Raw genomic sequence first — 14,545 nt, 5'->3', positions numbered from 1 at the left:
AGTTCGTTTTACAATTTTTCGCAAAATTTGACAACTTTGTCGCGCTTAAAAGGGAAGTATCACGCGAATTTGATATCATTTCAAAACCCAAAAATATTTGTCCGTCAGCGAAACAAAACAATAATTGGCTGTTTTTGTTAAAAATTATCACTCCAGTGCTATAAAACTGTCGATTAGTGCCTCTGGCCAGAGACAGAGTAGGTCGGCATGGATTGAAACTTGAAAAACGTTATGCGACGTTTTTCAACTTCTCGCATTTTTGTTTCCAAAATACGCTAGAACAGACCACGAGTTTTTCCTCTCAAGAATTGAGTTTATCTCTTTCCTCTCGTTGCTCTAGAATTATGTTGTAGCTAAGTGAAGGTTTTATTTCACCATTTTTAACAAAAGAGGTGAAAAAAAAACCCTACGACACTTCCGCTTTAAGAGCGAACGAGTAACAACCGAACATTGACCTTGGACGTGCACGAAAACATCTCTTGCCTTCAATTGTAGGTTCTGAGTTTATCAGACTTATGTCTTCTCTTTGCAACTAAATTATTGCATTTTAACTATCGACGGGGGTTTAACTAAATAAAGCATTTCAAACACCTATTGGCTGTTTGCGAAACGCCTTATCGCTGAATTTTCCATTCTTTTGCTTCAGCGTTGTATTAGTCAATAAGACCCATAAATGTTTAACAACTCTAAACTGTTTTGATTTCCTTTCATCTATTCACTGCTGAAGCATTGACACTCAAAACGGCGCTAACAGGGAACGTTTATCGGTTTTGGATTATTTTAAGCTCTTTTTGTGCAGAGCTGATTGCCCCAGGAAAACAAAGCTTTAAGTTAACGATGAGAAAGCTTATTTGAGGTATGTTGTTGGCAGCTATACGGGAACTGACGTGAACTTGGTGATATTTCTTCGCGAAATTTGTAGATTATTATGGTAAAGTTTATAAACTTTGGTCTGGAAATTGGACATTTTTCCCTTGGATGTTTTTAATTTTGTAGAAATCTTGAATAGACATGTATTTTCTCTTTCAGAAGAAATAGTTCCTTCATTTCAAAGCAGCCTTGAAAGCCTAGTGGTTGTGAAGAAGAAAATTAGCTATGTAGTTAAGACCACTCCAACAAGACGTTTGAAATATTAATGCTGTTTTAGACGTAAAATAACAAAAGGTAAGTCCTGGGTTTTTATGACTTTAAATTTTCCTTTTTTCCCTTTCCTACGCAATGAAGAAAATTCCAAAATCGAGTGTTCCACTACAATGGCATCCCAGTGCGGCCTCAAGCGATTCTCTTCAGGGAAGTCACGGAAACTGCGACCTAAGTTTCTCCTTGATTTAATTACCCAAGAAAATTAAATAACGATACTCCATTTTGAGTTTGCATGAATGCAGGCCTCTGTTGACAAGGTTTCACATTAACTGGACGGTTTGTATTGGTCATCAAACCAAATCGTGTTTGATAGTTTTACTTCGCGCTGTTGGGTACTTTTGCTATAACCGCGGAGAATTACAACTGTTTTGCAAGTTTGTTTTCACTCACACGCAACTATATAGCCCGCATTTCTCAGTCACGGGGATTATCATAAGAAATAAAAACATGGAATTTTATAGAGATAAAACGTTTCATCAGATAAAGGCCTGGCCTGGGGAAAAATTGAAAAGAATTATTTCATTTCTGTAGTTCAGTGATTTGGGTTTAAATTGATTAAATCCCGAAGCCATAACATTTTGCAATTTTCGCAGATAATACTTAAACTAAGGCAATTGAAACTTCAACTACATTGTTCACAGTGCGGTAATTATGTAAAAGAAAGCTTGAATTTTGCTTTGTCTAATTTACTTAAGAACATCGGTCTGACAGCGGTTATTGAGGCAAGGAGCTTTGATTCCCAAAACGTTGCTTTCATTTTCTCTATTTTAATTTGATTCTTCAGACAAAACATTTATTTACTTCAACCAATGACATGCCGACAAGCATTGAATGAAAATCGCAGAAAAAGAAAGCATAATCGTTTTTATCGCATTCTCTATTGCTAAGAACATCGTTTTACCATAAGTTATTCAGGTAATGAGTTTTGGCTTCCAGTCTGTTATCAATCTGATTCTTCAAACCAAAAACATTATATTTCCTGGTTTTTTTTTAATGATTCTTCAGACGCAAGACCTGTTTTACTTCTGTATTTACTGTAGATACCCAATGAACATGGAATAGAAAAAATACCTGAAAGCATAACCTTTTCAGTCTTAACTTTTCAATGGCAAAGAACATCGATTTCAAATAAGTTGTTCAGGCAACATATTTAGGGTTTCTAAAAAAATTGCGTTAATCTTATCATTTCACGTCAAAATGCAAGTACGTAGGTAATATTTATCCATGCAGAGATAAAAGAGATTACGATAAAACTTGTTAGAACATGCACGTGTTAAGAACGCGTTGGATATGAGACGACAGATAGTCAACGAGGCGCTTAGCGCCGAGTTAGCTACAATCATCTCATATCTAACAAGCGTGAGTGGAATAATTGTTTTGTCAAAAATAACCAAGAAATATTGCTAGATCTTGCTGATTTCGCTTCGCAAGAACAACCAGAAGACAATTTAATGGCCGCTATTTCTCGGACATGGTATAATGTTTATATACCATGGCTGCTAAGCCAATCAAATCCCTTGAATTGCATTATACAAGTTTGGATCATTGTATGATGCAATTCCAGAGTTTTGATTGGCTTAGCAGCCATGGTAGAGACCATTAAATTGTCTTTCTGTTAGGCTTATTTTCAGAGGGGATTATATTAGGAATTTTATGGTACCAGTGTGACATTACAACACGCGAGTTAGTCAGACTAGTATAGCATTATACCAAATTTGAGAATAGGTGTGTTTAACTGTTATGATCTGTTATACCGTTTAAAATAAGATATTCGAAATCTAAATAGTTCCGTAAGATCTAGATCGACTTCCTCATCTGTGTTTGTCAATCTAAATTATTAAAGCGACTTACTCAGTTCAATGTTTGCAAATAATAACAAAAGAGGCAAACATAACCGATTTGGATTATACAGCAGTTTAGTATTATATATTAAATCGAGTCAAGAATTATGAAATAAATAAATTACTGTGACGCACGTTGCAATTGGTTAAAAATCATTTCACATGATTGTGTGAAAACATAGTAAATTATCTATGATGATCGATAATAGCTGCGGGATGTTTTGTAAGAGTGGGAACAATACAATCCTTTCCTAGTTTCCTTTAAGTTTAAGGTAGCACTCACGAAAATCGAAACGGCTCTGTAAACACTGGTGGAACTCGGAGAAAGGTTTTGTTACCCGGTAAATGACAAATGTTTTCCGTGTTTTTCAATATAATTTATTGTAGCACAAACGTGGAAGTTTTGGGGAGCTCAAAACAGTTGTGGAAACTTTTTCTGGGACATGGGAAAACGTTTGGTTAAATCACGAAGAACGTTTTCTTTCCTGTTGTGGAATGCTTGGTGGAATTAGTAACAACTGTAGAAAAACGAACCGAACGTGACTGTTTCCACGGGCTTTCTTGTCCTCTCAAAATTTTTCTAGGCCTATAACTTTGTTTAAAGCTTCCATTATTATGTTCTACGTTAATAATTACACGTATCACGCAAGCCGGCTTAAGCAAAAAAAAAGAATTGAACATTAATCCTGGTGTGAGACGTGAGACAACTCAAGCACAAGGCGATATACAGTGCCTTCGTTTCGAAAATAGTTCACTACTAAAACGTAAATATCAATTTTCTCACGTTTATTTTACTTTGTTTCACCTACAAGTATAATCATCTCTATCTTTTGTCAACAAAACTTAATCGAAAAATATAATCGATCACGAGCTAACAAAACAATATAACTCAATTTCCGAAATTTAAACTATGATCACCCGTGAATGCAGAGAGTCTAAACTAACGCAGTGTCATACTGTGCATGTCTCTTCAGGCCTGTTTTCACCATCGATGCAACGCAATGATATGTGGATACCTTATGATATTTACACGATATAGTATTCTTAATTATCGTAATCTTGACGTACATGAGAACAGAAACCCATTTGTTAGGCAGAGAACTAAGAGAATAGAGCTTCATACCGGCAGGTTTGGGGTGATGCACTGATCTAAACTATTTAGACATAACAACTGGTTTGAAAATGGTTGACTGTCATTTGTTATCATGGCTAACTTTGTGAAATAAAACTTAAAAACTAGTAATAATCAAAGATTAGGGAGCGTTCAATGATCTCGATCCCAGGCTTTTTCTCCTTTGCCATGTTGGTGACGATGTTATACACCCCTGCAAAATCTGCTGGGGATGCCAGACACGTCCCAAGATCCATTCATTTACCGCAATCAACGTTGTCCCATGCAATCTCCACTCCAATCTGTATTAGGAGTACGTTCTTTCTACGTCGGAACGCAATTACCATTTTTGTTAGGTCGTCCTCGATGGTTCAGTGGATATGAATAGTAGATTTTGTTTGCAAGGTTAGGGAGAATTAAGCTGATGGTGCGCCAACCCCCTGGGACTTGTAACATTAATTGAATATATTACATCCCGCCTTTGTCCACTTTTTTTTTCACCTTGTTGTTACTGTTAAGTTTGCACTAAGTCCTAGGAGGGGTCCAACACTCTTATGGAGGACCCGTTCTAGTAGATGGCGACTGGTACATTTATCACTAATTCTTAGTGTACAAAAACAGCAGCTATCTTTTTCCATACGGTGGTTTGGGTCTGATTGCAATTTAGAAATTACTAGAAAGCAGCGTTTTCGATCGTTTTAGATAGTTTTCGTGTAAAGAGCAAATTCAAATTCAAATTCAATTTTATTTTTTCACACGTACAACGAGATTCAACACAATACATAAAAAACAATAAACATTTATATTACAAAGGAGGATTAAAAAGAATTAAGATAAATTTGTTTGGTTTAGTGTGAGCAGTGCCCAAAGGAGCATGCTGCTTTCGAGTTGGGCACTGCTTACGATGGAAGAGAAAATTATTTGGAAAGGTTTGAAAAAGAAAAAGAGCGTGTTTAGCGAACGGATGACGGTGAAGAACTCTACATTACTTTTGGTTTACAAGCAAATTTTTTCTGTATTTGGTTTTAAACGAAGAAGCGGAGTTTGATTGCTTAATGTTACAGTCTATTGTTTCCCATATTTGTGAGCAGAACGAATGAAGACGAATTCGTGTGGACGAAATATTTGCGTTTTTTAAGAAAATCCGTTTTCGCAGAGTAAAACTATTGAAAAAGCAAACGGCGTGTGGACGGAACCTAAGTGGAATAACTCAGTAGTATATTGACGAATTGCCATTTCAAAACTAAGCTTTATTTCAGTTGACAATTTTCTCAAAGTAATCCGCACAACACGGTTCAGTTCAGCTCTGGTCATTTCGGTCTCGACGCTAATTCCCGTTCACCCCCGACTTCCACGTCAAACCACACAAACATCCTCGCCTTTTTCTCATTTTAGCTTCTTTTGCTTTATACGAAGTATTTTCGATTACTTTTTTCATTCAAGAACTCAAGTTGAGATTGAATTCTCGCCACATCTAGAAAGCAGTGGTAATAGCCTAACAAAACTTCAACCTCGTTGTGGGAACGAGGTTGGTAAAATATTCACCGATTGCGACAGCTCCACGTAGTCTTACGTAAGACTCGACGTAGTCTCATTGAGGATAAAAAATAAACCAATGGGCGGCGAGGAATTTACAGTTATCGTAAAATTATCGTCGTTTTACATACGTTAATGACGATTTTTCTCAGTGGTGGAAATCGCTATAAAACTCTCCAGTTTCTGCAAGACACTGTACAGTGTGGTTGTAATTTTTGATTGTGTGAATAATTCACGGCTTACCACGCAAGTAGAAACCGCACTATTGAAGTGAACGTTTCCTCGGTGTTTTTGCGTTCTACAAAGTTACGCAAACGTGGGATTTATTTTCAAATGATGAAGTTGGCACTTCCAGCTTAAAGGGGTACATTTCTTTGGAAGGGAAGAAACTCCAAGAAGTAAGCTTTATGGAAATATTTTTAACCCAGTCGTTGACGCGTTTAGAATAAAAGTTTAATGTTACAATTACTGTTATCGAATCTTCTCCACTCCAATGACAAAAGCTTATCTGGTATTTCTTCTTGAGTGCTAAATGGTTACTAGAATAAGCTTACTAATGGAAAGATAATGAAAAAGATTTGGATCTGAATTTGAATTAAGTATTCTGGCACTTTACTGAATGATAGTCTGATAACCTTTCTATTAACGTCAGTAAAATATCTCGACTCAAGATAAATACCATTTTGACTAGACGTATGAAAAGTCATATAACGTTGTTGTAGCTGTTCATGATCAGTTTGTGGGTTAAATTCGAACGTTTAACCATCCAAGTGGAAGCCTGTGAGCAGTAGGTCAGTTTCCTCTTGTTTAAGAGATTTATAAACTAAAAATTGCAGTATAAAATTTGTGATCTTTTTTTTTTTCGGCAGATTTTATCAACTGCGTCGCTAATACATTTTGTATTCAGTTCCATGCTGTTGAATCCCGACTTAACAGTATACCCTGATCACGGTAAGACGTTCACAGGTTATTTTATTCTTGTATAAACAGTAACTGACTATTATTTAAGACAATTTACGTTCAATGCCTGTATTTTAAGCTTCAAAATTAAAAAGCCGAATTGTTTTTTATTGCCGCTAGCATTCGCTATGTTTACATCTGTATGTTTTAGCAGACGGCGTCTGATTCCAAGTCTGATCTACAGTGTCATTGATGCCCTTAAAAGGCCTTGCTAATTAATTAAGCTCGTTATTTCCGTTCACGCAAAGGTAGTTTTAGTCAAAACTTGAACAGAAATCTCAAGTTTGATATCTTGAAATACCAAAACGCAAGCAACAGCACATCTACCCTTTCGATTCGCAGGCACTGAAGCTAGAATCAACTTTTCGTAGCTTTGGTTTAAATGGCCACGCATTAAAATTTCATCTAAAGAATAATGAGTTAGAGGCACGTTGTAAAGTAATAGCTTTCATTTAAGGATTTCATCAACAGACTCAAAAGTTAGAACAACCTTGTACAGAATAATCAACAGCACCACAGGAAAGTACTGCTTCGCTTTCATTGGAATGGTCACACTAAAGGATTTCTAGGAGTAGTAGTACTCAAAGTCACTTCATGCTGGGTATCCTGTGATGGACTAGCGTCTCATCCAGGGGGAGTAATAATACTCCAAGTCACTTCATGCTGGGTATCCTGTGATGGACTAGCATCCCATCCAGGGAGAAGTAATAATACTCCTAGTCACTTCATGCTGGATATCCTGTTGTTGACCAGCATCCCACTTCATGCTGGGTATCCTGTGATGGACTAGCATCCCATCCAGGGAGGAGTAGTAATACTTCTAGTCACTTTATGCTGGGTATCCTGTGATGGACTAGAATTCCATCCAGAGAGGAGAAATAATCCTCCTGGTTCCTTCATGCTCTGTATCCTGTTATGGACAAGCATCATATCTAGAGAGGATAGTAACACTCCCGGTTGGTTAATGCTACAGAGACCAAGTTTAGCTTCCCCTCGAAGTGCAACTTCTCGCCCGTCTGTAACGATAATGAAAAAACCAGCTGTGTAATAAGCAATATAGATCGTGCATTCTTTTCTAAGGGGACCAGGATCTACACAATCTAACTCAGTGAAATCACTGGCTTTACACTAAAGCTCCAAGCTTCGAATCCCAGGTTCAGGATGATTTGCCTGTTGAGTTTGCTGTTAATTTCTTCACTATTTGTTCTTGTTCCGAAAATTACTTAAATAATCTCCAGAACAGGTTGTCCCGTTTTCTTCCCTTCCAAAAAACCCGATATTTCCAAATTCCTATTTAGAGGCCCCTGTCCACACTAATCAAGTTGAATTTGAAAACGCATCTTTTTTTTTACGATTTGGTCTTCAATCCACACTGAAACAGGCTTTTTCATCCACCGTGTAACGGATCTTTATTAAAATGCTCTTCATAGTGGATTTGGCCCCGAAGATACTAATCGGTCAAAAAGGATGCTTTCGAAATTTGTTCGGGTTATGGATGGAATATAAACCTGAGTTATGGAGACCACCAGCGTGTCATGTAGCGCTCTCTTCCAATTATCAATAATTGATCTTTGTTTACGTGAAGAATGGAGCTGGTTCATTTAGATGTGGCATGTTTGCCTTGGCCTTAGACAAAAGATACCAAAGGCGCCATATCTTCATAATCGTAAAACAACGATAAAAATCGATGTACTATTGTGCTATAGTTAACGGAAGAGTCGAGCAAGGTTTAACGACAAAACGTTATCGAACAATTATATTAGATTTATCAGTGCAAAACAATAAAGCGTTATTTAAATAAGACAGCTTTATTGAAATCTCTGTGTGTGATAATCCAAAATTTCTAACAAAAATTCCCTGCTACATCTGTTACGTGCAGCTAACCGCATACAACGAAAGGAAGAAAGCTTCAATGAAAACATCTCGGACTCTATTAAAACATCGCGACGATTTAATCTAAACTCATCTCAATTTTCGAGGTAGGATAGTTCCCGATCAGAATATAAGTTTCTGTTGTGTTTTATAATTTATTAGGGTTTTAAAATTGGTTATTTTACCGTTGAATACTGTGTTATTTCTTATTCGGGAACAGACTAGAATAAATGGCCTTTTTTACAGTCTGTTTCTATATATATATATATTTTATATTTTTCGGATTTTATTCCTGACTCTTCTGTTCAAAAAATTGATCCCATTGTTCACTGCTTGTAAAGATAGAAATATAAATTCATATACTTTCAATTTAGAACCAACTGGGTTGTAAAGGCTGCTTTTCAATGTAAACAGGGTATTATTCTTAATATTATCTGCCATTATATCTGTTATTCTTTTTTGTAATGAAACAAACAGTTTGACAGCTTTGTGGACTGTCCATTGAAGTTTTCACAAAGAACATACCACTTAGTACATAATTATCTAAACACGCCACAGAAGTTGAGGCATTTTAAGTACCACCTTATCTAACGAGACTCGATCAGTTTGATCGCTTTGCAAATTCACTAAGCTCTCGTGTCAAGGTAATTCCACCTGGGTTTCAGCGTATTTAATTAAAATTTGGGTGAGTTCAACGATTTAATCGGAACCCTCCACTGCTGGCGAGAAATCACAGGCTAGCATGGGTTGTTTCGCGCCTTTTTGATCACGTGACACACAAGCAGACTTCAAAATCTCAATTTAGATGTACACTATTGTTTGTATATTTGTAGGTATGTTCTATATGAGAGCTATATAACTTCGTTTCTTGAAAATTCGTTTGTTTACAACAAAGTTTAATTCGATAGAAATTCGAAATTGTGAGTTTGTTTTAAAGACGAGAACTGTTTAATATTTCAGACACCTCGGTTCTGCTATCAATTGGCTTAATTTTCCAAATCAGATTCGCTCCTCGATAATGACAGACATTTTAATGTTGTGACAAACTATCATGTCAGGAAATAATAAAGAAGAAATTGTGTCTTTTTATTGGAGGAGTGGAAAACATTGTTACGCTTCTTTACTGTGCATTATTTATAAGCTAAGCTTTGTTCCCTTTTGCAAATTCGCTAAGGGTATAGTAAAATGTGTGACCGTGTAAATTGGCTCAAAGAAACAAGCAGCTTACTCGGTGATAGCAATGATGGATACAACATGGATCTCTGGAGCAGCGAGGAAAGAATATAACTAGTGGCCCCACGCTGATTTAGACCAGTGACGTAAACAAAATTGTGTATTTTAGGTCAAGTTTCTTCCTAGGATAAATAAACTTTAATTGGGTAAGCCAGAAGCTTAAAACAACAGTGCTTTGAGTCGGGGGAATTCTCATAGGGTTTTACAGTGTATAAAAGGTCGTATTTACATTAAAATTGTCTGTCTTTTGTCATCTTGCAGATCTTTTTCAATAAGAAGTGATTGGGAGTGAAAGTGCAACATTTTGGCTCGTGGCGTGAGTTCAAGGACTGCTATGTCGTGCGAAGACCTCAGCTAACATTTTGAAGATGAGATGGATTACTGGCAATGTATGAACATGGTTGAGAATATTGGAAATCCCTCAATCTTCAACAGGATTTTATTTTGGTTCGTCACTCTCGGTAAGCAGCTCGTCGTGATCTTTTTTATTTTTCATTAATAACATTTGATTGTCATATCATCAATTTCAATTCAATGACGTACTTGGAGGGCGGTTCACAAAAGATAGTTTCGATAAATTCCGCTTTCGTTTATCATTCAAATGCTTTGTTCTTCATAAACAAAATTACGTTTTCCTGTTATCGAACAACATAAATTTTTTGTTTTAATATGGGATTTTGTACCTAGCAGAATATACCCGATATTTTTTTTCACACGTATCAGTCATTTTTTTCAATTCACGTATAAATATACTTAATTATCGACTCCTTACTCGTATTTTCTAGTGAATATCTTAAGATGATCAATAATTTATTCCCTTTGATAAGCTCAATGTACATCTAATCACGTTTGCCCCAGAAAGAAACGCAAACAAAGTAAGAATTTCGACGCAAAACGTTTTAGTACGAAAACTCTCTTTTAGTACTAGGTTTCAGTACGTTTCACAAACTGATACACCATTGACGTAAAACAAAATTTGCGAAGTAGACGTCTAATTTGTCTTCTTATTTGATAGAGATGAAAAGAAAGTGAACCAGTAATATACCATGTTCTCATTGTGATGCTCCAAAATAATCCGTATAACCAACAAATCAAGTACTGCAATGCAATTGACAATTGCGTCTTCGATGGTGGTATAAAGCAATGTATATTCTTTTTGAAAATGACTACGTTGATAATTGAATTGCTAGTGTTTTGAGGAATTTACTTTTTACTTTCCGGTATTTTCCTTGAATGAATTGCGTAGTCTCTCGAAACAAAAAGATATATACTCATTTCAGTCTTTCAAAATGTTCTGTGTAGTAATTGAAATATTTGGTCGTTGTTGACGGCATATTTGACCACAAATGAAACAAATAAAATGGCGTAGAATATTAAATCTACGATGATTACATTTACTATCTTACTAAAGTTTTGTGTGGTCAGAGTAGCAGACAAAACTTCCTCGTTATAACGGATTGGCATGTCAAACTATTTTTAAAGATGTTTGAAAAGACTGACATGCTACTCAGAAACATTCTCGTAATTAATAAAAAGCAACGTTTCCAAATTCCTTTTCGCTGATTACTGAAATTGTGGCTGGAACAGCTACTCTGCGGATTTTCATTGAAATTCTCCATTTATTTATTTGTATTATAAATGTTGATGATCGATTTGATAAGCCGTTTCAACTTTAAGATCTGATCAACTGATTCAAATGGAAGTGGCGTAGGTTTTTTTGAATCCTTGTTAATCCTAAACTGACGGAGATCTATCGGTTTATGCGTTTTGCGTAAGTGGACATTTATAATTTATTTCATTTATGGTGATTGTGGCAAGTAACTGAAATATCTTGAATATATATCGTATGCCTAGAGGTTTACTGAAAAACGTCAGTAGAAAAATTAAAACTATTGCTGTCCTACGTTTCGATGATACTGCCATTATTATCAAGGCAAAGTGACTGTTTATTCGTGGTTTGAATACAAATGAGCAAAAACAATATCATAGACATTTTGTTTCTTTTGCCTTAAGTAGTATTATCGAAACGTCGTAAGCATTAGTTTGAATATACACCCGATTGCAAAAACGTTGACACCTAAAAGCATAAACCGTGAACGATGAGACCCAATGGCTTTATGGGTATAAGTGTACTAAATTTATTTGCATAATATTCTATTCTCGTGCGACGGTTGATAACCAAAATTAGTTGCAGGGTCAATGATGGAAACTGTCCAAACTTTCCTTAAAGTGTCAAGTTGGCCAACAAGGGCCAACTTTTAAACACTACCCACAAATCCGTAGGGTCTCATCGTTCATGGTTTATGCTTTTAGGTGTCAACGTTTTTGCAATCTAGTGTATATTTTGGCGAAATCAAGTCGAAACGCCTCTCTCATGGTAAGGGTCACAAAGTACCCAGGCTGAGTTTCTGAGCGCTGGAAAGTAAGCCGTGGTGTTTTTTCTTGTCGCTCATAGATTCTATATACATTTACATCGCTTTCAGTACACTCACAAACCTATTTGTTCTTTGCAACCTCCCTCACACGTACATCTGTAACTCGTACACGGACAGTTTCATCTAAGTAGGGGTGGCGTGGTGGTGAGAGCACTCGCCTCCCATCAATGAGGACCGCGTTTGATCATGATTCCCAGACTTAACGCCATATGTCGGTTGAGTTTGTTGTTGGTTCTCGTCCCTGCTCCGACGGGTTTTCTCCAGGCACTCTGGTTTTACACCGTCCACAAAACCAACACTTCTCAATTCCAGTTCGACCAAAAACACAGTGGACGAGGAGCCACCTCGTGGATATGCCATTGTATATCCCATTAATTATTTTAAATATTATTGATTTATTATTTATTTTGTTCTTTATTCTCATGCTGACACTGACTTTCGATACTGACAGTTGACTTGGCCCTGGAGAGACCCAAATTCACTCAAACTTCATCTCTATAATGCAGACACTTTGTTATTACAGACAGATCAGCTGGTCTTGGAGAGACCAAAATTCAAATAACGTCTACAGTTCACTTGGTCTTGGAATAAACAAAATTCAAATAAACTTGACATGTACATTTAATTACAGAAGGCTCCTTCTTACATGACAGACAGTTTAGTCTGTCTGAACTCTTTTCCTAGTGTATTACAGACAAACAGGTTCTTATTGAGGATTTTTTTTTTTTTGCCCAATTCAGACTTGGTCCAAAAGAGATCAAAATACATGAGAGGTTGCAAACTGTACCAGTTAACTTGATCAGTATCGTACAACTTGCGTTTATGTTCCATTCGTGATAGGACATTCTAACAGCTTGATTAAACTAATACTGTTCATGACAAGTCACCATTACAGAAAGCTCATTGTTACCATATAGACAGTTCAGTTGGTCCTAAAGAGATCAAAATACACGAGAAGTTGCAAACTGTCCAGTTCACTTGACTTGCGTTTATGTTTCACCCGTGATTTGACATCCTAACCGCATGCATTATCAAACTAATACCGTTCATGACACCATTACAGAAAGCTACTTGTTACCATATAAACAGTTTACTTGGTCCTACAGAAATCAAAATACATGAGAAGTTGCAAACTGTACCAGTTCACTTGATTTGACATCTTAACAGCTTGATTAAACCAATACTGTTCATGACAAGACACCATTACAGAAAGCCCATTGTTACCATACAGACAATTCACTTGGTCCTAAAGAGATCAAAATACATGAGAAGTTGCAAACTGTACTAGTTCACTTGATCATCATTGTACAACTTGCGTTTATGTTCCATTCGAGATCTGCCATCCAAAAAGCATGAATAAACCAATACTGTTCATGACATGACACCATTACAGAAAGCTCATTGTTACTATACAGACAGTTCACTTGGTCCTAAAGAGATCAAAATACATGAGAAGTTGCAAACTGTACCAGTTAACTCGATCAGTATCGTACAACTTGCGTTTATGTTACATTTGTGGCTTGACATCCTAACGGCATGATTAAACAAATACTGCTCATAACTGACATCATAATGTAATACTGACAGCTTGCTCGCTTGCTAGTTGCTTCATTTGACCGGACGTTTTGTTGCTTTTTTCTTTTTTATGGCGCTGGATTCCGCTGCAAATGACTCACATCTGGATTCTGTTTTAGTTTTGACGCGTGTTACCTGTAAGTGGTCTCATTTCGCTACAAGCACGATATTGCACTTACTCTTTTTTAAGGACGCATGCTGTACGCACCTGATTCAGCTGAAAAGATGACAATGAAGAAACTTTACTTGTACTACAAAAGCACTTCATTCACGTCTACGTCTTAGTGCTACAAACTTTGTTCTTTTGTACGTTGCTTCTACAATAACTTGCAACGGACGTTTTAGTACAAACTGTCCCGTGTCTCGATGTTCTTTTCCTTCTTCTCTTAGTGTAGAGAAGTTAGATTTAAACGATTCCCCACTTTTTCTCTATCGTTTCAATTCACTGCCCTTTTACCTTCCCAAAATTTCTTTCACCTGCCAAAGGTTTCGAGTATCATTTTAACTCAGCTTTGATTATACAATCAAACTTAATTAGAAAAAACAATTTTTAGCGAAACTTTTCTTCACTAACCATTACAATGAGAAGACCGTCACGTGACGGCTCAAATAAAGGCTACGAAGAAGAACACGTGCATCTGAAGAAATTTTCATGTACAAGTCACATTTGTGATACAAATACCTTTAAGAGTTAGAATTCACGGAGAGGTGTTTGACTAGGATAGGCCATTTCTGAGTTACTTTGAACCTCATTATGAAAGCAAGGCTAAGTGCAGAGCTTTTATTATGAAAATGAGTTTTCATTCATATGCAAACAAAACTAATTTTCATATGAAAAG

General features: G+C 36.4%; 1 protein-coding gene across 6 annotated transcripts in view; it reads left to right on the top strand.

The window, feature by feature from the left end:
- Positions 1 to 721: 721 nt before the first annotated feature.
- LOC146481912 (uncharacterized) overlaps positions 722 to 14,545 on the top strand; it is a 57,413-nt gene continuing 43,589 nt past the window's right edge. For 4 of the 6 annotated variants that reach the window (XM_085107984.1, XM_085107985.1, XM_085107983.1 and 1 more), the window contains exons 1-4: positions 722 to 856; positions 1,030 to 1,164; positions 6,501 to 6,582; positions 9,958 to 10,157. In XM_085107984.1, the coding sequence (XP_084964110.1) occupies positions 10,070 to 10,157 (88 nt within the window). In that variant the 5' untranslated portion in view covers positions 722 to 856; positions 1,030 to 1,164; positions 6,501 to 6,582; positions 9,958 to 10,069. Of the gene's footprint in view, positions 857 to 1,029; positions 1,165 to 6,500; positions 6,583 to 9,633; positions 9,843 to 9,957; positions 10,158 to 13,738; positions 13,844 to 14,545 lie in introns of those variants that run through there. The other 2 variants (XM_085107981.1, XM_085107982.1) reach the window with 2 other exon arrangements.

The sequence above is a fragment of the Pavona decussata genome, unplaced genomic scaffold (genome assembly GCF_977016875.1).
Source record: "Pavona decussata unplaced genomic scaffold, jaPavDecu1.1 SCAFFOLD_48, whole genome shotgun sequence".
In the NCBI taxonomy this organism is placed as follows: Eukaryota; Metazoa; Cnidaria; class Anthozoa; order Scleractinia; family Agariciidae; genus Pavona; species Pavona decussata.
This window is presented reverse-complemented; position numbering and strand designations above follow the sequence as displayed.